Genomic DNA, 22,024 nt, shown 5'->3' on the forward strand with positions numbered 1-22,024 from the left:
AAAGCTGTAGCGTGGGCTTGGTTGGGATCAGCTCTCCCCAAGACTGTTCTGCCTCCCTCTTTCTCTGTCTTGCATTTCTGGTGCCTCCTGCATCTCCTGATATACTTACTGTCTGAATATCCTGGCTAGAAGTCAGGAGGGAGGCAACATGGTCTGGCATGAGACAAAACCAGGTGTCCAAGGAACTAGCTGGAAGCATGAGACAATTTGCTTACAAGGCTGGCAGTGGTGACCATGTTCTGATGCTCAGCTAGAGATTGGTGGGGAGATACTGAGAGCTGGGATGATGTAGGATGGGTGCAGTGCTGGACCTGATTAACAAGTGCTGATTACTTGATTAACAAAAAAGGCAACCCAGCCCCACTCTGCAGTACTGAGGGCCAGGGTATTTCTATGTGAAATTCAGCCACTAGCTCTCCTCAAGACGCACAAAGAAGTGCCATCTTTCTCCTCCAGCCTGGGTGAGACCCTTGGAAGCATTGCAGAGGCGGCTGAACTTCTTTTTATCTAGTTGACATGGGAGCTATTCCCAGGCTCAGTCCAGGACCTTGACAAGTTTTGGAGCAGCCTGCAAAGCACAGAAGCTGGGCTGGAGGAGTGGGTCATTGGTGAAGCACTCTGTACCTGCTGCCTGTAGTATTTACTTAGTCAAAATCTCCTCTTTCTCAGCTTCCCAGCATAATAATTTAGCCTGCCCCCGCCCCCAATTCCCCAGCATGCTGGAATTATAGATCCTGTAGATGTAAATAAGACGCTGGCAATGTCATCCACTGTTATACACTTACAAGAGTTTTATCCAGTTTAGTTTTCTGGCTGCCAAGCAGGGGGAGACAGTTCCACAGCCTGACCCACTTCATTCTCAGGAAGCCTTTTCTGGATATTCATCTTATATTCTCTGTTTCTTAAATTCATCTAATTAGTCACGGGTCTATCCCCAAATTAATCTTCTCCACCTAGTCTAAGGAATGGAGTGATAAGTAGTATTACAGTCCCTCTTGTTTGTAAAACACTATAGATGAGGAGTGACTACTTCTGCAGCTTTCAGAGTAGCAGCCGTGTTAGTCTGTATTCGCAAAAAGAAAAGGAGTACTTGTGGCACCTTAGAGACTTTAATAAATTTGTAAATTTGTTAGTCTCTAAGGTGCCACAAGTACTCCTTTTCTTTTTACTTCTGCAGCTGTGGCCTTTGGCAGAAGGGTATTATAGACAGCAGTCAGGTACTAATTCCATCTGTATTGCTAGGCTGTAAACTGCCTTGGAAGGTCCCAAGCTTCTGAACACGTATGTCATCCTGACCTGACATCACCAAAAGGCCTGATTTGCTAATTGGAACGTGGTTTTGGGCAGCCAGCATCTAAAGTAACCAGAGTGCCCTGCTGCTGGGCTGCTCCTGGTTGTGAGCTACACCCATCTTGTTACCTGCATGCTGAAGAGAATGGAGCGGGTTTTCTGATGCTTGTGCTCCTAGTATATGCTCGTTAAATAGCACTGTGACTCATAACCTAAAAGCCTGCTGGCCTGACTGTGCCACAAGAGTGCAGTCTCAGCCTTTAGAAGAGAATACCATCTTTCTTGCGCTTGCACTTCCTCCCTTGCTGTGTTCAGAGAGAGCACAGGAAAGAAAAAACAAAGTAGAAGTTAAGGAGTGGAAAAACTGCAAAGGAAAAACTTCCTTTTTCAGCAAACTGAGCTGGTATCTTCCTGCATTTAGTTTAGTTTATAACAAAGAGAAGGTGGGGGGGAGGGGTTGTCTAATCCCTGTCGTTTTCACCTTTCTTTGTCTCCTGCTGTTACTGTTTTGTTTCCCTCTTTCTTCCATTTCTCTTCCTGCTATATCCCTGTTTGTCTTTCTTTCTCTGGAACCAAATGGAATATTCCCAATGAGATATCTGGACCAGCCATTCCCTGCAATATACTAGGGCTCTTTCCAGCAATGCTTTTAGAAGCTAGACTTGATTTGTTTGATTTGAGAAAAATAGTGGAACCTCACAAATTCACAGTCTAATAATCTGCGCAGCAGGGCTGGTACACAGAAAAATCTCCAACCAGATGAGATTTAAATCAAGGCTCTTCTGAGAAAGCTGTCACACTGGTAATGAGATACCATTGTTTTTACAGAATACGCTGTGATAGGATACTACATATGTTATTTAGTGACTCATAACTATGAAACAGCATTTGTTAAATAAATAAAGGTACAGAGTACATTTCATGATACGTTATCTTGGCTCATTTACTGTGCTGCTTCCCCTACTTGCTAATTCATAAACTGTAGCCATTTGCAATGGGTCTTCCAGTTATGAATGTGAAATAGGGAGGTCCTGCTGCCCCTTTGCACTGTAGGAAACATACCTGCTAAGCATTTAATATTTCAATCTCTTGTTTTGAAAGGTGTGTGCAAAAGAGTTTAAAGAATTTGTGGAGAGACTTAAAGAGAAATTCAGTTCAACCCTAGGGAATCCCAAACTCGAAATTCCAGATACATTGCAGGAGCTGTATTGCAGGTATTTTACTTAAGATGTTCTCATGTCATATGCAAAGGTGAGATCAGAACCAGATAGTCTGCTCTCAAGAATTTCAGACTTTTTGAGAGCACCTGGAATCATGGTATAAAAACATTTTCAGTTTGGTTTTCAAAGAAAAGTTGTTCATTAAAGTTGTTCTGAAATAACGATTCTACATTTTTAATTACTCTCATCTACTCACCAGATATTAAATATTGTTGTTTTATTAATCTGCATTTTATTTTGAAAATTTTTATTATAGTTTTCATGAATGTCGTTCATGTCTTTAACCTTTCTATTAGAGAAAATATTTTGAGTACTTAGATGTGCCCTGTGTGACTGTAATAGATAACTGTCACAAACCACTCACTGTTTTGCACAAATTAGGTGGCATGATTTTACATTGGGATTTGTAGTTGGTGTCTCCATTAAATAATAAAAATGAAGTATTAATGTTGATTCCTAAAAGAGTGGACACATCACATCCCTAGTTGCTGTAATAGTAATACTTAGCACTTATATGGCACTTTTCATCTGTAGATTGGAAAGCACTTTACAAGGAAGGGTAAGTATCAGTGTACCCATCTACAGATGGGGAATTTAGGTAGCTAAGCATGAAAATTTTGGCCTTATTCTTTTCGTGTCCCAAAGTTAGTCACCTCATTAACTTCTCTGACTTGGAGAGGAACTGCGCATCTGCAGAAAACACTGGGACTGGGAACTAGACATTCTAGCACCCAATAACATGTAAGTCCCTTCCACTCCTTCACATCAGGGGATGATAAGAGCAGACGCCGTCCCTCTCTAATACAAAAATTCTCTCTCTTCCCGCACACCAGCCCTGTAGACAGAAGTATTTTGTATCTACAGCATAGACAGTGGCTCCATGCTGCTTCCTCCCTATGTGCTTCAATCTGGATGTGGACAAACAGCTTCTTGGAGACCGGAGAATTCATCTCTGTGGCTCTTTCAGTCCTTGGCATCTCTGCTGAGGTCATTGTTTTAGCAGGTTGTGTGTCAAGATTAACAATGATAAATATCAGCCTTCGGTGTTTCAAGGGTTAATATAAAATCAGGGGCTCTGTGTGTGATACAGGGCATGCTATTTTCTGTATTAAATGTTTCCTTTTTACTCTCTCTTAACCAGGTTCAGAGTTTTGGCCATTGGAGATGAAGCAAATCAAAGCATCAAACAGGATGCTCTCAACAGGTGAGGGGGAGTTAGAGGCCTTTCCCATTAGAGCTCCTGAGTTATTGTGGACTTTCATTGAAAATGAGACGGATAGTCTTTTCACTGGTTATTGGAGAAAGATGGAGAAAATACTAATAGAAAGTTGCTTGTGTTAAAGCTATAGGCACTGTTGACATAGGCTACAGAGAGGATTCTAAAACTAAGAGCCAACAAAGACTTTCACCAACTCCCCATCAACCCCTTCCTCTCCAAAAGCTTTAGTAAACAGATGGATTCACAGCGTGCCCTGCAACTCAGTCAGGTCCAAGCTGTTTCAGACCAAGAGGCAAGCTGGTTCCAAAGCTGAGTGCCTCACACAGAGATCAGTCTACCATCCGCTCCCTCTCTCTTTAAAATCTATGGCAGCAGTTCTCAAACTGTGGGTTGGGACCCCATTTTAATGGGGTCATCAGGGCTGGCTTAGCCTGGTTGGGGTCTGGGGCCAAAGCCCGAGTCCCACTGCCTAGGGCTGAAGCTGAAGGCCAACAGCTTCAGCCCTGGGCAGTGGGGCTCAGGCTTTGGCTTCGCCTCCCCCCACCACCGCCACACACGGGGCAGCAGGGCTTCAGCAAGCTCAGTTCCCCCTCCTGGGGTCATGTAATAATTTTTGTTGTCAGAAGGGGGTCACGGTGCAATGAAGTTTGAGAAACCCTGATCTATGGGAATCCAACTGAAATACATTCACGGATTTCAGCTGCAGCAGTATGTCATGAGGAGAGAGGCAACCTATCAAATAAGTAGGGTTCTGGGCCATTTAGGGCTTTGTTGGTCAAAACCAACAACTTCAATTCTATCCAGAAATCAGCGGGCAGCCAGTGCAGATCATGGAGCACAGGTGTGATGTGCTCCCAGTGCCAGCTTTGCCAGCTTAAGCTTCCACAATGACTTGAGGTGTTTATAAGTGTGCTCGTGACCATGGTATCAGACCACCCCATCTCCCTGTCACAGCAGAATTTCCCCTGTTATACACTTACAAGAGTTTTATCCAGTTTAGTTTTCTGGCTGCCAAGCAGGGGGAGACAGTTCCACAGCCTGGCCCACTTCATTCTCAGGAAGCCTTTTCTGGATATTCATCTTACATTCTCTGTTTCTTAAATTCATCTAATTAGTCACGGGTCTATCCCCAAATTAATCTTCTCCACCTAGTCTAAGGAATGGAGTGATAAGTAGTATTACAGTCCCTCTTGTTTGTAAAACACTATAGATGAGGAGTGACTACTTCTGCAGCTGTGGCCTTTGGCAGAAGGGTATTATAGACAGCAGTCTGGTACTAATTCCATCTTTATTGCTAGGCTGTAAACTGCCTTGGAAGGTCCCAAGCTTCTGAACACGTATAGAGGAGAGAAGGGGAAGTTTTCTTTATCTGCTAATTCTTCTTCAAGATCTATAACAGTCCAGATCCTCTGAGAATGTTGGTACCCAGTGTTTACTGAGAGTCATTTTAAAAGCTCACAGAAGTGTTTTGTTTGTTAAAGTATAGTGTCAGTCTGTTTTCGTTATGTGTATGGCTTCTGAAGCAGCCAAATGAAGGCTGAGAGATAGCTAGATCCTTCTATGTGGGTGTGTGATGTCATCAAAAACCCTAAGAGTTCTGTCTCCATTGGCTGAGTGGGAGGAGCTATGATCCAACTATCCTGGAGTGGTATAAAGTTCTTGAAAAAGCCAAGTGTAGCACGTAGGGGAAATGTCCCCATTTTGTTAGGAATTCAGATGTAGCAACATTGTGACTAACTGTGTGTGTGTGTGTGCGCGTGCGCGTGCGCATATGCAAACATTACGGGAAAACACTCCATTTAAATATTACTGCGTTAGTTTAGTGATTGGGTGCTTCATGCTCAGAATGCCTTGAATAATGTAATGCGATTGTTTTCTTTCAGTATCTATGATATTCACTTCCTAGTGCTCCAGAACCTGATTCAGAGTACTTTGGCACTCTCAGATAATCAGATGAAATCCTGCCAGTCATTTCAGGTACCGTATGATTTTGGTTTTGTTTCACTTTTTCTGCAACACGTTGTGATGGAAATAACAAAATTCTTCAAGTTTGTCAGAGTGGATTTCACTGTAGGTGCGCGTGCACCTCATGCACACAAAACCTGATCTTTGTGACTAGCAGTATCCAGTGGGGCCACACATGAGTCCTGTACTACGTCATGCTCCCACATAAGGGCAGGGCAGCTGTAACACTCCCTCAGTTCTCTTAAAGTTCTCTTAAAGCCCATGGCCATGATAGAGGTCTTGTCCTTTGAGGGCACAGAGCTTTTCATCAAGAGGATGGACAACACTCCGCACTCTCACTGAATGACTCCAGTGCTTCCTGTACTCTCTGGGGACTTGCACCTCTCCTTCGCACTGCAAGCTTTATCATCCCCAGCCACGGCTGAGACAGCACACACTATCTTAGTGCCCCAAGCAGATAAAATAGCGTGCCAAAAGGCATGCACCATACAACGTGAGGCACCAACCTTCCTCTTCCCTGGCAATGCATACTGCTGCTTTGACACATAAGTAGATTTGATAAGATGGTTGAGAGCTGCATCAAACCCAGTCTAGAGAGAACATAACTGTCGGAAGCCACTTCATCCCATTCAACTGCGTGTTGTCTGCCCTGACAGCCAACAGATGGATTTTAGAGATCATTGCCCATAGTTTCCACATCCCTCTTCAGGGACCTTTCTCATAAGAGCCTATTACAATCATCAGTGTGGTCTCATTACTTCCTCTAGGAGCGGTAGAGGAGGTTCCTCCAGAGTATAGGGGGAGCAGCTTCTACTGTCAGAATTTCCTCATTCCGAAGAATGAAAACCCTCTTTCTTCTATCTTAGACTTGAGCAGACTGAACGAACATGTACATGTCTCAGGTTCAGAATGGTAATACTTCCCTCCATCAGTCCATCACTCCAAGCTCAAGACTGGTTCATGACTCTCAACTTGCAGGATGCGTACTTCTACATAAATAATTCCACAAAAGATCATTGAATAGTGCAAATGCTGTGATCTTTTTAATGATGAGAAAAATAGATAAAGATTTTTTTAAATTTGGAATCCTAATAAGAGCTGATCTCAGTATTTATCTTTGAAATTGTTTCAGCATAACTACACCTGCGTTCCCCTTCCTTCCCACCTCCCCTGTGATCCACTCCAGGAGTTCCCAATCAGATCTCAGGTCTCCTACCATCACCTGTCTTTGGGTAGGGACCCTCGTCCCAGTCCCTTCTGATTGGAAGGTTTAAGGCTGCATAGCTCCATGCCTTACACTATTATATCCCCAGCAAGCCAGATTGCCTAAAAGCCATCTTGAACCAGTATATGCAAGCATTCCTAGGGGGTGATACCTCTCTAGAGTTGTTTAGTCTCAGTGATTCACTTTAATCACCTCCCACTGTTTTTAGTTCCTATAGGAACTGTGGTAACCCTCCTCCATTTAGAAGAACACAATCATACCAGTCATAAATTTAATAAAATGAGATTCCCAAAGATATTACATGGTATTGTGTCTGTCATGGCATATTTTCCACATAGATAATTATGCACACATTTGAAGTGCATTGAAAGTGTTGTGATCCTTTTAATGAGAAAAATAGATGAAGAATTGTAAATGTGCAATCATAACAGCAGCTGATCTCAATACTTACCTTTGAAATATCAGACAGGCACTGTGTTTACAAAGTTCTATAGAATTTGGTTCACATCACTGGAATTTACTGGTTTCGGATTCTAGAAAACCCTGTAAATGTAATATAAACATGTATATATGTCCTTAAGCTTACGTTCAACTGTAAGTTCTGATTTGTGGTTTCATGTTGAAAATGCAACTGACAATTTATAAGCAACTCATACAGACTTGATTACAAGGGCTGTTACTTCCAAATAAATGGTTTCCTAGTTCTTACCAGAATCTGCTTGCAAGCAAACCGCCACGTAAATTGAATGGAATTTGTTTAGTCTCTTGAGCAAACAAGTGAAACTTTGTTATATTAGGGTATAAATTTCTCTATAAATAGCGTATCTCATAAAATATTTTGTTGTACCTGATAGTGACTCGGTCTCTGGAAAAAACCACAACAGAATAGAGAGCTAATGCTAGGTATTTATGAGGTCAATACCTGAGATTACCCATAAAGCTCACTCCAGTATCTCAGTAATGGCTATCATATTTATAGTGCTTCCCCCCATAATAGGATCTGGACATACAGGGATGACTTTGCTCTCTGTCTAACTTGCCTTGAGTCACTGTTCTGATTTGGATGTAACATTGCTCTACAGAGCTGAAGAGTTTGTGGTTTGGGCTGCAATATGTGGATATGCTTAATGTATCTCTGCTGTTAATCTGGCATTTAAATGGTGTGTGTTGCAGACTTTTCGGCTGTACCGTGAGTACAAGGATGACATTCTTGTGAAGGCTTTCTTAGAATGTCAGAAGAGAAGTTTGGTCAATCGCCGTCGGGTTAACCATACTCTGGGTCCAAAGAAAAGCCGGGCTTTGCCCTTTGTGCCTATGTCATATCAACTATCACAAAGCTACTACAGGTAAATGTCCAGCAAAGTCTGCTGTACTGTATAGAGCTAACGTAGTAATGTCTCCAAACATGCTTTGAATAGAGGATAAAATACATAACTCTGTTACTTAGCAAGGAATAGAAACTATGAGGAACTAGAAGCTAGGGACCAGATCCTCTGTTATGGCTAAAGAGCACACAGCAGGAGCTGAGGATGTAAAGATGGTTTAAATGTGCACCTTCAGCTAGTCCCCAGGCTAGGGTAGAATAGCTGAAATGGCAGCTGGGGGATGATTAGAGAATTGTAGGGAACCAAGCCTGTTTTCTTCCAGCCACGCCCCTTATGCTGGAAACTGCATTGAGGAGAGGATAGCATAACAGCTGTTACGCCAACGGAGGGTTTTTCTTTGCACTGGGATGCTTTGCTACAGCCTGGAACATAGACTGTTGCATTTCCTTTTGGGGGTTTTTGCTGTTTTTTGGGATTTCTGCCCAGTAGTACAAACCCTGTATATCTTAATTCAATTGTTTTTGTGTCCAGAGTCTTCACATGGCGGTTTCCTAGTACAATTTGTACAGAATCCTTCCAGTTCCTAGAGAAGCTCAAGGAAGCTAGAAAATCAGACGAACCAGATAGCTTTTCATTCAAGGATCAAGAAGCCAAAGATTCACCAGGCATGCTAGCTTTTCCTATGGATGGCCCCGGAGGTCATTGTGTAGCAATTCTTTCCCTGTTCTCCCTGGGCCTTATTTCTGTGGATGTGAGGATCCCAGACCAAATAATCGTGGTGGACAGCACTATGGTGGAGAATGAAGTCATCAAAAGGTAAACACTAATGCTCTTATCCAGATAAGGACTGTGTATAACTTGCTGAATGAAATTGACAACAGACATGGGAATATCCTGCTCTGCGTTTCAGCACATGCTTTCCAGTGGCAATCTGGGATGTTTTCAGGGAGCAGCCTGAAGATTTAACAGCACTTGTTAGTCTTTCATCTGAGCATTGGCATGTGTTAACTTCCACATTATTCTGAAAGAACATACCTATGGTGAAGATAGAATTGCCAAAGACTTCATCACAGTTTTCAGAGATAAGCAGGGCAGCATAGCCTAGCTGTACCAATTGCACATGCTCATTGCCATTGTACCAACCTAACCATTTCAGGGAATTACCATGAACTGGTGTTTTTGTTATGTTTTCTATGTGGGTTTCAGCTCTACTGGACTCATGTTGTGATCTGTGGGAAAGAAATTGCCTGCATGGTATTTACCCTGTGCACTTGCTATGGCTCCAAATCATGGGACACCTAAGAAATAATGCCCATTGTTACTTCACTGTTCTGAGAAGACCAGGCAGCTGATGGAAAGGAGAGATCTGCCATTGTGTTGCTAATCAAATAATTAATATACAGCATAAATCCAGGAATATAATCAAATACCTTGAACATGGGATACAAAGGCATACTCTGAAGGAACTAGGGAGTGATGAACACAATGGAAACCAGATACAGATCTAGCCCTCTATGGGATAGGGCCTATCCAAGCTCCATAATATAGCTGATGAAATGACCATGTAGCCTGACTGTTCAGTAGTTGGAGCTGATGCATTGGGATTGTTTTTAAAGAATTTACAAATTAAAAGTTCACAGAAAGGGAAGTTCCTTCTTCCAAGCGTTCCTGCAGTTCATTTTTACTGTCTGGTTCTAAGCATTTCATTCAGCAGGCTACTATGAACAGCTCTACAGAAAGGCAGTCATCTATGGGCTGTATTTTGAGAATGACTAACATGCTGGAGTGTGGAGCAGAATGTGATCTTTCTTGGTGTTATGTAATGAAAGACCTTATTGCAATACATACATTTGACTGGGTCAGCAACCTCATTTCTGAATTTCCTAATTGTGGTTAAAATCATAGTTGGAATGTTGCATTACTGTAGTGTTATGTGTTCATCATTATTGATCCTTTTAATTGATTTAGCTTAAATGAAATAAACTTGGGAAAAAGTCTCTTGTTTGGAAGAAAGTGGCAAAAGATTAACAGTACATTTCCTGCAGTTTGGGAAAAGATGGTCTTGAGGATGACTATGATGAAGATGATGACTTGGATGAGAGCTCTGGAAACAAACGGAGAATAGAGGTAAAAGCTCGTCAAGCATCTCATACCAATTACTTACTCATGAGAGGCTACTATGCACCAGGAATCGTCAGCACACGCAATCTGAACCCCAACGACAATATCGTGGTCAATTCTTGCCAAGTGAAATTCAAGCTGAGATGTACCCCAATGCCAGGGAGGCTCAGTACCTCAGGTTAGTTTCTGTGTGTGTGTGTAAACAAGTAAAACAAATTGGAATGGATGTCATTATGTGTTTGCAAACTCAAGGGAATGGAGGCAGTGTTTTAATGCAGTCTTCTAGCAGGATCATCTCCTTCCATACTTACCAAATATCTGATTCTTCCTGTATTCTCATACTACTTATTGGGCTATTTCATTCTTCTGACTCTAATGTGGTTTTATTAATGCAGCTTGCTCTGATCAGCTTCCTTGGTAACTTAGCTCCTTGTGTGCATCCCACTTTGTGTGCGGTCATTACTCCAAACATGCCTGCTACTTGGTGAACCTATCTGTCCCTTTCCTAATTTTAAAACCTCTTTTGTGTTACCTCCAAGTTTCCTCTTCTGTAAGCAGACTGAGCCAATCTCCTTGAAAAGCTCTTTGGGGCAGGGACTCTCGCTTATTTTGTATTTTATACAGTACCTAACACAATGGCGCCTGATCTGGCTGTGGCCTTTAGACCCTGCTGCAATATAAATGTTAATAATATTCAGAACTCTAATCCTTGAGACCTATCATCAGCTTTTTACTCATTGTTTAGTATCTGGGTTCTAAAAGCTGCATCCAAGATCAGGGCCACTTGTTCTCAGTGCTGCGCAAACACAGAACAGGAGACAACTGGAATAGGGAAGACAGACAAAGAGCGGGAGAAAGGGAATATTTATCTCCATTTTACCGACAGGGAATTGAGGCAGAGTGTGCAGTTTTTCCCACAGTCGCACAGAGAGTCAGGGGATCTGGATTCAGTTCTCAGCTCTGCCAGAGTGCTGGTCCAGTGCCTAACCATAAGAGTGGTGGTGGTCTTTGCTCAAGACAGATGTATCCAGGAAGGATTTCTTGGTTTGTAATGGAAGGCCCACTGCTGTCCCTGCCTATGCTATTCACATCTGTCACAGCAGGAATCTGAAAACTCCAGTTCCTGAAGTCCTGTTACCATACAATCTCTGTATGGGTCAGTCAGGTTGCCAGCTCATTGCAGTACTTTGCCGTTCCTCTTGGACACCTGATTTTGGCCATCAAAGGAGAGCCGGTGTTACATCATAGTGCCCCATAGGGCAAAGTGTAAAGGCTGTCTGTAAACACAAGAAAAAGGAAGGAGGGTGCAAAGAATCAACTAAGAATGGTGTCATATCTGTCCTTCCCCCACCCCCAGAATCCTGGACCAGAAAAGTCACTTTTGAAAAGAGTGTGCAGTTTGGAACTAACTGATACAGAGCTTCTCATTAAGGCAAAAACCACTCAGACAGAGATGTACATCTTCTCTATACCCAGTTTTTCTGGTGTCTTCATGGTGGTGTGATCTTCCGTTCCATGTTCTTTATCAGACTTGGCCAATAGCTTTCTACTCTCCATCGGCATCTGTCACTCATTTCTACCAAAGGAGTCACTTCTCCAGAGTCTGTCTTTTTGCCCCAGGCTCTCCAGCTGTGATTTTACTGACCTTCTCTAAAGACATAGCAGAACACTCTTAAATCTGTTCATTTACAGGATTTCCTAAGTGACCCAGAGCTACAGAGAGAGAGACTGCAAGAGTCCAGTCTCCCCTTCGCTGGTATTTCATACTGGCTTGGGGTTAGAGCCTTTGTAAGCTAATGTGATGGTTCCTTTTCTGCAGCCCATTTCATACACAAGTGTGGGGGGCATATAGAAGAAAGGAATTTGCAGTGGTGAATGTGGAACATGGAGCTATATTTTTAATTGAAGAGTCGAAGAAAAAACTTGTTGTCAGAGGAGCCTGGAAAGATTTTTGATCCTTCTGTCATCCAATGTATGGTAACATTAGTACAGGAAGATTCTGTCTTCATCAAGACTAATACACTCATTCTGTTTACTTTGCAGTTCCTTCTGTGGTTGATAACATGGCTGTAGGAATCTCCTGCCTCCCTCATGCTTTTACCAGGCTTCTAAAAGTCCAGGAAGCCACTTATGACATAGATCAGTTTGTCCTCCGGTGTACAGAGTGTTATGGGTATAGCTCCAAAGATGTGTCTGCTGTCCTAGAGATCCATAATGCCATTGAGGCATCCTCTTCCTTCGGGATTGAAAAGGCAGAGCTGGGCAAACAGTTCCACTGCTATGAAGAAGCTGACACCGAACGCACAAGGTCTTTACAGCAGTATATTCAGGTTGGTTTACATCTCCGTCACCAATATATACGTGAACTCCATAGCACTCTTTTTGAATAGGAAGGACATATAATCCATGTGAAACAAATGGGAACAGAATTACTTCCTCTACATGATAAATTTAGTAATGAGATTCCCAGTCAACAACCAATGGTCATCTCACCTCTCTGAAGACCAGAAAATATGGTGGCACTAAATGAAAAAGTTGGATGAGTGACTGCACTCACCCAGGGCACCATGGTCAGTCTCTAAAGTGCACAGGAATATTTCAGTATCTTTGCTGTAGTTTCAGAGGAGATTAAGCAAGGGAATTATTCCCTTTTTTAAGTCTATAGGAAAGGAGAGTTGAAAAGGGACTGAGAGTTTGGCAAGGCACTCTTGCAACTGGTTACAATAATGGGAATTCCAGGAAGTTTTGAATGTTTCATCATACTGGTATTCCACAGCTCTACCTAAAGATAAAACTTGTTTCTTTTTCAGGACCTCCTCAAGATGGAACAGGTGTTAGAAGTGGGGGGAAACACTGTACGATTGGTTACAATGACATTTGCCAAACCCTGGCTGTTGTATTCAGTGTGTCTGAAGAATAAATGTGGTGGTGCTGGTCTGCAGGGCAAAAACTCCGTCACTCGCTTGGATTTGCAACAGAACTCTCAGCAGCCAGAGCCAAAGCAAGAGATGGAGTCTTCAAGGGAGGAGGGACAGCCTGGAAAAGTCTTAAGATCTGTTGACAGTGATGAAGGACTCTCAAGGAAAAGATTTAAGACTCAACATGGTGGGCTTCAAGATGGCACCGAAGTCTGTCAGGACATAAAGAGCTGTTCAGAAGGAGCAACTGAAGCAGCCCCTGATGCAAGTTTAACTGAGCCCACGCAGGTGAAAGGGGTGTTAGTTGCACATGAAAGAATGGGTCCTTTCAGAGGGCAGACAGGACACTATGTGCAACATCCTGTGCACGGACCAGAATCTGTCACTGAAAAAGATAAAGAGCAAGATAAAGCCAATTCTGAAGAACAAGAGACTGCAGTAGATGATAGTGTTGCCGCTAATGAGGAAGAAAGGCAGATGCCTAGCTTTGAACATACAGCCAGAGATACAGCTTTGAACATGTCGCTTGATGATGCATCTCACCCACAGGAAAGTTCTGAAGTCTGTAAAGGTGCATAGGAGTTTTATTCATATGGGATATAGACTAGTTCGCAAGCTGTAAGCTTATACCTGTAAATTCACTAGCCCCAAACCTCATAGCTTTGTGCTATAGCAGAAAACAGACACCTCTCTTACTGCTTTTTCATGAATAGTGAATAGTGATTTGTGGAAGTTAATATAAAATCTGTATGTCCTTTTTTTTTTTTTTTTTCTGGTGCTCATTACATGTTTTCCGATCTTTCTTCAGAAGATTCTTTGACAAATCTACCCCAGGCAGTACGGGAAACGTAAGTAAAGAGAAGTCTGTAGAACCATTAAATAATAAGCATATCATGCTTAGACATGCAGTCATTTAGAAAAATAATATAATATGTAATATAATACAATATATTAGCAAAATAACAACTACAAAGCAGATGTGGAAAGTGCACGCTTGGAGCTAATGTAGATGTGTCTCCAATTCCTTGGTGAACCCAGAGTGCATGGAAGGACTCTGGAGACTGGGACTTGCTGTCCTACCTCGTCCTCTTGTTACCTCAGACTCCTTGCCCGTCAGCCTGGCCATTCCAAATGTCTCTGGAGCATGGGCACTTCTGAAAGTCCCCAACATATTATAAACACTAGAAGGAACAGAAATAATCCTCTCCACCCCACACTCAAATAAACTTAATGCTCATCAGGCCCTGCTTCCCAAGTGAGGGTCTAGGGAATAGAACGATATTGGAGTGGTAGATTCCAGTCAAGAACCTGGCCGTCACCTCCAAGACATTAAATCAGGGGACTCAGTGCCTCAGCTGATCTCTGCTGTTGACATGCAACGCAGAGAGAGGGGTCTTGTGTAGCCTTGTAGGTCATTAAAGAGCTGTTTTCTTGAATTGGACCCATGAGCAGAGTGAAAGCCAGCGTTGTTTTTGGGCATGGATGTAAAGTGCACCCTGTGACACACTCTGGCCCCATGGTTTCGGCAGCAGATCCAGGTACATCAGAAATGCAGATTGTATTGAATTAAAAATTATATGAAATGAGCAATCCAATCAGGTAGGCTTCCTGGTGGGTTTTTATTAGTTGTTTTATTTGTTACTACCCCCATAATCTTTAATGTGCTACTGAGTTTTGTATTGTCAGCACAACTTCATTGCAGAAATGGTGAGGGATGAGGGCAGTTGGGAGTATTGGTATCTGGGAAAATGTGCACGCTTGGGAAAGGACACATCTCTTCTTTCTTTGCCCTTTTCAGCTTGATTTAGAGATGGCTACGTATGTTTGGGGATGTGGGACTTGCTTTTTTCTCTGCCCCAGTAACTCTTGACAGTAACCATATCTCCCACCGCCCTTGTCCCAGTATTTGCTGGTGCATCCAGCAGAAATAGAGAAGCACATTAGCTGCGCACTTCTGCTTCATTGATTGGCACTGAGATTGTTTATGTTAGCAGGCTAGCTGCCTTTCCCAACTAGTCAGGGAGCACTCTGACTGAGCTGCTGCTCATGCATGTCCTAAGCATTCCCATTGGTGCTGTGCAGAAACCATGATATGGAATTAAAGCCTCTTGCTGAAAACAGACATTCCCTACCTCCTGCAATGTGGTGGGAGGAGCCCTAAGGTAGAGTTTCCATCTAGCTTTAATAGGGCGCGCACACACATTTATTTACTCAGTTCAGCTCTGGGTCAAACCACCATGGAAGCTGAATAGAAACTAGCACCAGTCTCCACACCCACTGCCAAACTAAAAACACCGTCACTCGCCAACAAACTGACCATCACTAGGATGCTTTGTTGTGACAAACTCACTCCCAGGTCACTCTCAAGGGGGTATGCCTAGCAAGCAATACTTCTGACCCTGGGACTCTGGTAGCTGGATGGAACATTTATTTCAGGAGAGCCCTGCAGGGACTGAGGACTGTGAGCTGCAGCCCAGTGTGTTTGCACAGACTCACAGAAGGTGCCATTATTTTTGCTTCTGATATGGTGATTTGCTAGTATAGGGAGAGGGAAGAGACACCTCTATGTAGCAAGCAGTTTGCATTTTTCATTTTTAAAACTGCAACTGACAAAGTGGAACTTGCTGTCCCTCTGCAGGGCCTGTGAGAATGTGTGTTTCATTGGGAGGCCATGGCGAATTGTGGACGGGAATCTGAATAAACCTGTGTGTAAGGGAATGATGGAAGCTGTGCTCTATCACATCATGACAAAGCCCGGTATAACAGAAAACACATTGCTGCAACATTATGTGGGGGTTCTTCAGCCTGTTTCTGTCTTGGAGATACTACAGGTACATTTGTTATCAGATGTTGAACATTATCCTATTTCAGCCTCTGTTTAGTGTGACTGTCCCCCTGGAATGATACCAAAGGGTCTCACGTGTCCACGCCACAGTAACAGACTCCCTTGTTGGGAGTCCCAGGAGAGAAGCCAACAACTGTGACTGGACCGTGGAGACTGAGTTCCCGTCTTGTCCCTTGAACAGGTTCATCTAGGCCAGGGCTGGGGCGTGCTGGCTGGTGGGGTTGATAGGAAATGTGCCCTGCTGTGCCTGGTCTTTGAATTATTGTGCTGCGTGGTAGCAACTGCACAACTGGATTGCCTTCTAAAATGGGCCTATTGGTCTGAAATGTCAAGCATGGCCTGGGTCAGAACCTCCAGTGGCCAGAACTGCTGCTTCGTCAGGGGACAGGAGCCACAGGAGTTCCGCACAATCCTTCGAAGCATTCTGGTGACCCAGTTTGGGTCCCGACCCATGGGTTGAGAAACCTTAATCTAGACAACATCCAAAATCCGCTCCCTCTGACAAGGAGGCCAAATATGTAGGCTTGTTGGGAAGGAAGGTCTTCACATCCACTAGCCTTCTGTTCAGAATAGCAAACTATCCTGTCCTATTGACTAAGTATGACTATCTGAACTATTCCAAGATCACAAACTGTAGAAAAGCTGCCACAGCGAGACAGAAATCAGTTCCAGGCTCTTATTGAGGAAGGTAAGCTGATGGCCAGAACCACATTTCAATCAGCAGTTGATGCAACAGACATCTATCAAAAAAGCCTTTAGTAAGCCTTTTGATACTGTCTCACACAACCTTCTCATAAAAAACTAGAGAAATATAGGCAAGACCAGAGGTTCTCAAACTGTGGTCTGCGGATAGTTCCCTCTTAGGTGCGCGCCTGGGTGGTCGCACATGAGAGAATGAAGGGCTGCCCAGCTAATTAGTGGAGCCGCACACCCTGGAGAAGAGGGGTGGGAGAATTAGAGGGTAAGTGGGAGGGGGCAGAGGAGTGAGAAGAGGGGGCGGGGGGAATTTGGGATGTGCAGTGCTGCGGTGACAGGAGAAAGAGGCAGCTTTCCCCAGCTCCCAGGGCTGCGGCTGCCGGGGAGAGATGGCCCTCCTTCCCAGCCCCAGCTCTGTGTCTGCCATGGCGGGGGAGAGAGGGAGAGGCCCCCCTCCTTCCCAGCCCCAGCTCTGTGTCTGCCGTGGCGGGGGAGAGAGGGAGAGGCCCCCCTCCTTCCCAGCCCCAGCTCTGTGTCTGCCGTGGCGGGGGAGAGAGGGAGAGGCCCTTCTCCTTCCCAGCCCCAGCTTGGGGGCTGCTGCACCAGGGGAGAGAGGGCACATCCATTGAATTAGAAAGGTAAGACTAATGATATTAAAATATGAGTTGTGTGTTTTTCTTTGTAGAACAAAAACATGTTTATTATTATTAAGGGGTTTTTTATATAGCGCTTTTATCCAAAGCGCTTTACAATAGTTAGCTAATGGTACAAACAACATTTGGAAAGATCATTAAGTGGTCCGCTGAGACCCTCAGCAATTTTCAAGTGGTCCACGAAAAAAAAAGTTTGAGAACCACTGGCCTAGACCAACCTATTATAAGGTGGGTGTATAATTGGCTGGCTGGGGATCTGGGGCTCCAACCTGGAGAGATAGCAAGCACTTTGGAGGACAGGATTAAAATTCAACATGATCTCGAAAAACTGGAGAAATGGTCTGAAGGAAATAGGATGAAGTTCAGTTAGGACAAATGAAAAGTACTCCATTTAGAAAGGAATAATTAATTGCATAAATACAAAATAGGAAATGACTGCCTAGGAAGGAGTACTGCAGAAAGAGTTATAACGGATCATAAACTAAATATGAGTCAACAGTGTAATATTGTTGCAAAAAAAAGTGAACATCATTTTAGGATGTATTAGCAGGAGTGTTGTAAGCAAGAAACCAGAAGTAATTCTTCCACTCTACTCAGCACTGATAAGGCCTCAATTTGAATACTGTGTCTAGTTCTGGGCACCACACTTCAGGAAAGATGTGGATAAATTGGAGAAAGTCCAGAGGAGAGCAATAAAAATGATTAAAGGTCTAGCAAACATGACCTATGATGAAAGATTGAAAAAAATTGGGTTTGTTTAGCCTAGAGAAGAGAAGACTGAGGGGGGACATAAGTCTTCATGTAAATCATTGTTATAAAGAGGAGGATGACCACTGAGGACAGGACAAGAAGTAATGGGCTTAAATTGAAGAAAGATTTAGGGAGATTTAGGTTCGACATTAGGAAAAACTTCCTAACTGTAAGGGTAGTCCAGCACTGGAACAGATTACCGACGGAGGTTGTGGAATCTGTCATTGGAGGTTTTTAAAACAGATTAGACAAACACCTGTCGGGGATGGTCTAGATAATCCTGCCTCAATGCAGAGGACTAGATGACCTCTTGATGTCCCTTCCGGTGCTACATTTTTATGATTCTATGACTTACGGAATTGACTTAACTCTAATTTGGTGAGAGCTATAGTGGTGTAAGAGCCACAGGGAGGCATCTCCATTTTATATATCTACGCTAGTTAGCCCTCCCAATGCTATCCCAAGCTATACTGTCCACTCCTGAAATGTGTCTGGTTACTCCACTGCTCCAGAGTCGCCTGACTGAATGTTCCCCTTCAGTTTAAATGCCAGTTAGACCCTTGACTATCTGCATTTGCAATTTGCTTTTGTTGCAAGTTCAAAGATCCTGCAGCCATTGCCACAACTATGCCTCAGGTTTGCCCAGAATGCATAAAGCCTAGCAGTGTCAGTCAGCTCCCTGGAATACCCACCCAGAGTGCAATATGCTTTTATCAATATACTGCTGCATTGTGGGGACACAATGATTCATGAGCAGAGTAGCTTAAACTGGTGCATGCACTCAGCAGTGTGGGCTCACATTATTGGTTTAGTTATATTGCTGTAATCTATAGCAGTGCCACTTTCCTGTGGCTGTTCACTTCTATTTTTTTAATTCTCTGAAGCATCTGGAGAAACAGTCTATGAAGCATATCACACGGAATAGTCTTACTCGGTTTTATCATTTCTATGTAACTTCTTAAGCTAAAACATGTCAACTTTTCAACAGGGCCTGGAAGCCCTTGGCTGCATCAGAAGATTCTGCTTGAAAAAGCCCTCGGCAATATCTCTCTTCTCTCGGCCTGCTCCTGAAGAAGAGCTAACCGACTCCAAACTGAGTGAGACTCCAACAATATTTTATGAGCCCACCATAGACTGTACTCTGAGAATGGGCAGGGTGTTCCCATACGAAGGCAACTGGAATAAATGGGTGCAGATGATCCATTTATAAGAGATGGCATGGTGCGTCATGCTTGCTTGTCCGGCCTGTGTTGGTGAACGCTAATGGAGGTGAAACTTCTGGTGTGTCCCGTAACTTGTGCTCTGTTTGTCATTTTGTCATGTTTTGTTAAATAAATTTTGTTTCTTATTGAGAATTACTTCAGGCCTGTTGTAAAGCAAACATTAAGCTTGTATGGTCGTGTAGGATAACAGTCTTCAAACACTGACAACACCTCCTAGAGGAGGGAAACTGCATCAGCTTAGGACATGGCTTTGTATCCAAACGTCTGTACCTTGATTTGATTTCTCAAATTCACATCAGAAGCTGTAGTGTTGTACGCGATCAAAGATCTTTTCACCCAAAAGGTTCTTGCATTGTTAACATGACTGTCAGATTCTACTTAGTGCAAGATGCAAATGAAGTACGGTTATTTCATAGAGTATAAGGCCAGTTGAGATTGTTATAATTCGGGCTGACCGCAGGCCATAGAATTTCATTTAGTGATTCCTATATTAATAAGCCTTTTTCAACAGACTTTTGATTGAAGTAGAGCAGATCTTAGAGACCCAACCTTGGTGTCTGTCCCAGTAGATAACTACCCTTGCTGTTTTAATTGCATCTCCAGTTTGAACTCTACTGACTTCCAGCCATTGGATCATGTTCTGACTTTGTCACCAGATTAAAGAGCCCTTTACTATCAGAAATCTCACACACAGCTATTGTATAACCTGCACATACACACAGTTATGGGGAGCAGGGACTAGAATTCTGCTGCTCCAGCTGAAGGCACACAGGCCTCTACCTCTTTAACTGGTTTAGGGACCAGAAGGCCTACATCTAGGCAAGCTGTACTTCCTTCTTTTCCTTACAACCTCTCACCAGCTTCTGTGCCGCCAACAAGTCCTGAGCTACAACTGAGACAGGAGCCATAGAAAGTGGAGTTCTTATGGCAATGCAATTGACCCAGCCTCTGCATTGTAGGAGGAGCTGGTGACCTGTTACCCTCCACAGTGGCCTATGCTTTGTCAGCCCTCACTGAACCCATGATTATTACAGCTGTTTCACTAATTAGTAACTAACACGGTGTATAATAAACCCAATTCATTATATTTGATTAAAAGTATTCAGGTGAAGGTAAGAATTTTGCAGGGTCCCAGAGTCCAGGCTCCAGCCCAAGCCCAGAAGTCTACACTGCAATTAAACAGACATGCAGCCCACGCCCCTCAAGCCCGAGTCAGTTGGCACAAGCCAGCTGCAGGTTTTTGATTGCAGTATAGACATACCCTTAATTTCCATCCTCCTCCCGCAGCGCTCTCCCCACTTCCTGTTTTCTTGATCACTGTGGACAGTGCTGCTCAGGTCCGTAATGTGAGCATCATCTTTGACTCAGACCTCTCCCTAGCTCCTCACATCCAGGCTATGTCTAAATCTTTCAGATTCTTCTGTATAACATCTCTAAGATCTGGTCTTTCTTATCCATCCACACAGGTATAACTCTCATCCAGGTTCTCATCTTCCATCATGATTATTGCAATATCCTTCTCTATGGCCTGGCAAATGTAATCTTGCCCCACACATATCCATTCAGAATGCTGCTACAAAAATCATTTCTCCAGCCTATTACTTTGTCCATGTCACCCTCACATTGTATCCCTCCACTTGCTCCCCCTTCTCTATTGCTACTTGGCATCTCTTTCAAGGCCCTTGATGGCATAGCCCTGCCCACCCTACCTATCATCTCTCATTCAATATCAAAAAAGTTATTTCCCACTTCTGATCAGCCCATGATGTCAGCCTCCATTGTCCACTTGTTCAGTTTTCACACAAGCACTTTTGTGCTTTCTCTTGTGCTGCTTTAAAGCCCTCCTTTTTTCATGTCTATAAGAAAAATTGATGCTGCTTATGTACTGCGACCACTGTCCATCATGCTGACCAATGTTCTCCCATTTGTTTCCTCGTGCTCTCTTGTCGGTCATTCTGTATCCATCTGTTCTCTCTTGTTTTATACTTAGATCGTATGGTCTTCGGAGTAGGGACGGTCTTTTTGTTCAGTGTCTGTATGGCTCCAATCACAATGGCGTCCATTGTGGCTCCTGGGTACTACGGTAACACAAAATAAGAAACACAAGGGTGTTTGCTACATATGATGATCTGAGCACTGCTGGTTCTTCGAGGATTTCACATGTGCATTCGCTCTTGGTGTCAGTGTGCCCAGCATACAGTTGTTGAAAACTCAAGCTCCTGCTACTGCTGCATGCAGGTCTAAAGAGCAGAGTCGCCCCCAGGCCCCCTCAGTTCCTTCTTTACTACCCATGACAGTCATTGGAACTCTCTTTTATATCAGAACAGTTCTTTATCTCAGCCTTTGGGAACACTGTATATTATACACGTGTGTAATTTAGTCTAGTCTTTAGGGTGGTTAGGATAGCTGGTAAGTTTTAGCTGTGTGTATAATAAAAAATGTGTTCTGCACTTTTTGTTTTCCCTGTTTGGGGATTTTCTATTCAAGATACAGAGGTTTGCTCCGGTCACTGGGTTTCAAGCCATGTGCTTCTTGCTCCCAACCTGTGCCAGTGAGAACCCAGAGCCCAGCAGC

General features: G+C 43.5%; 1 protein-coding gene across 3 annotated transcripts in view; it reads left to right on the forward strand.

The window, feature by feature from the left end:
* GTF3C1 (general transcription factor IIIC subunit 1) overlaps positions 1–19,585 on the forward strand; it is a 79,332-nt gene extending 59,747 nt beyond the window's left edge. For all 3 annotated transcript variants that reach the window (XM_038420683.2, XM_043493801.1, XM_043493802.1), the window contains 11 exons: positions 2,392–2,504; positions 3,652–3,714; positions 5,613–5,706; positions 8,093–8,265; positions 8,776–9,060; positions 10,290–10,543; positions 12,409–12,695; positions 13,176–13,854; positions 14,092–14,131; positions 15,922–16,114; positions 19,216–19,585. In XM_038420683.2, the coding sequence (XP_038276611.1) occupies positions 2,392–2,504; positions 3,652–3,714; positions 5,613–5,706; positions 8,093–8,265; positions 8,776–9,060; positions 10,290–10,543; positions 12,409–12,695; positions 13,176–13,854; positions 14,092–14,131; positions 15,922–16,114; positions 19,216–19,437 (2,403 nt within the window). In that variant the 3' untranslated portion in view covers positions 19,438–19,585. The remainder of the gene's footprint in view (positions 1–2,391; positions 2,505–3,651; positions 3,715–5,612; positions 5,707–8,092; positions 8,266–8,775; positions 9,061–10,289; positions 10,544–12,408; positions 12,696–13,175; positions 13,855–14,091; positions 14,132–15,921; positions 16,115–19,215) is intronic.
* Positions 19,586–22,024: the final 2,439 nt, after the last annotated feature.

This window comes from Dermochelys coriacea, chromosome 10 (genome assembly GCF_009764565.3).
Source record: "Dermochelys coriacea isolate rDerCor1 chromosome 10, rDerCor1.pri.v4, whole genome shotgun sequence".
NCBI lineage: Eukaryota > Metazoa > Chordata > Testudines > Dermochelyidae > Dermochelys > Dermochelys coriacea.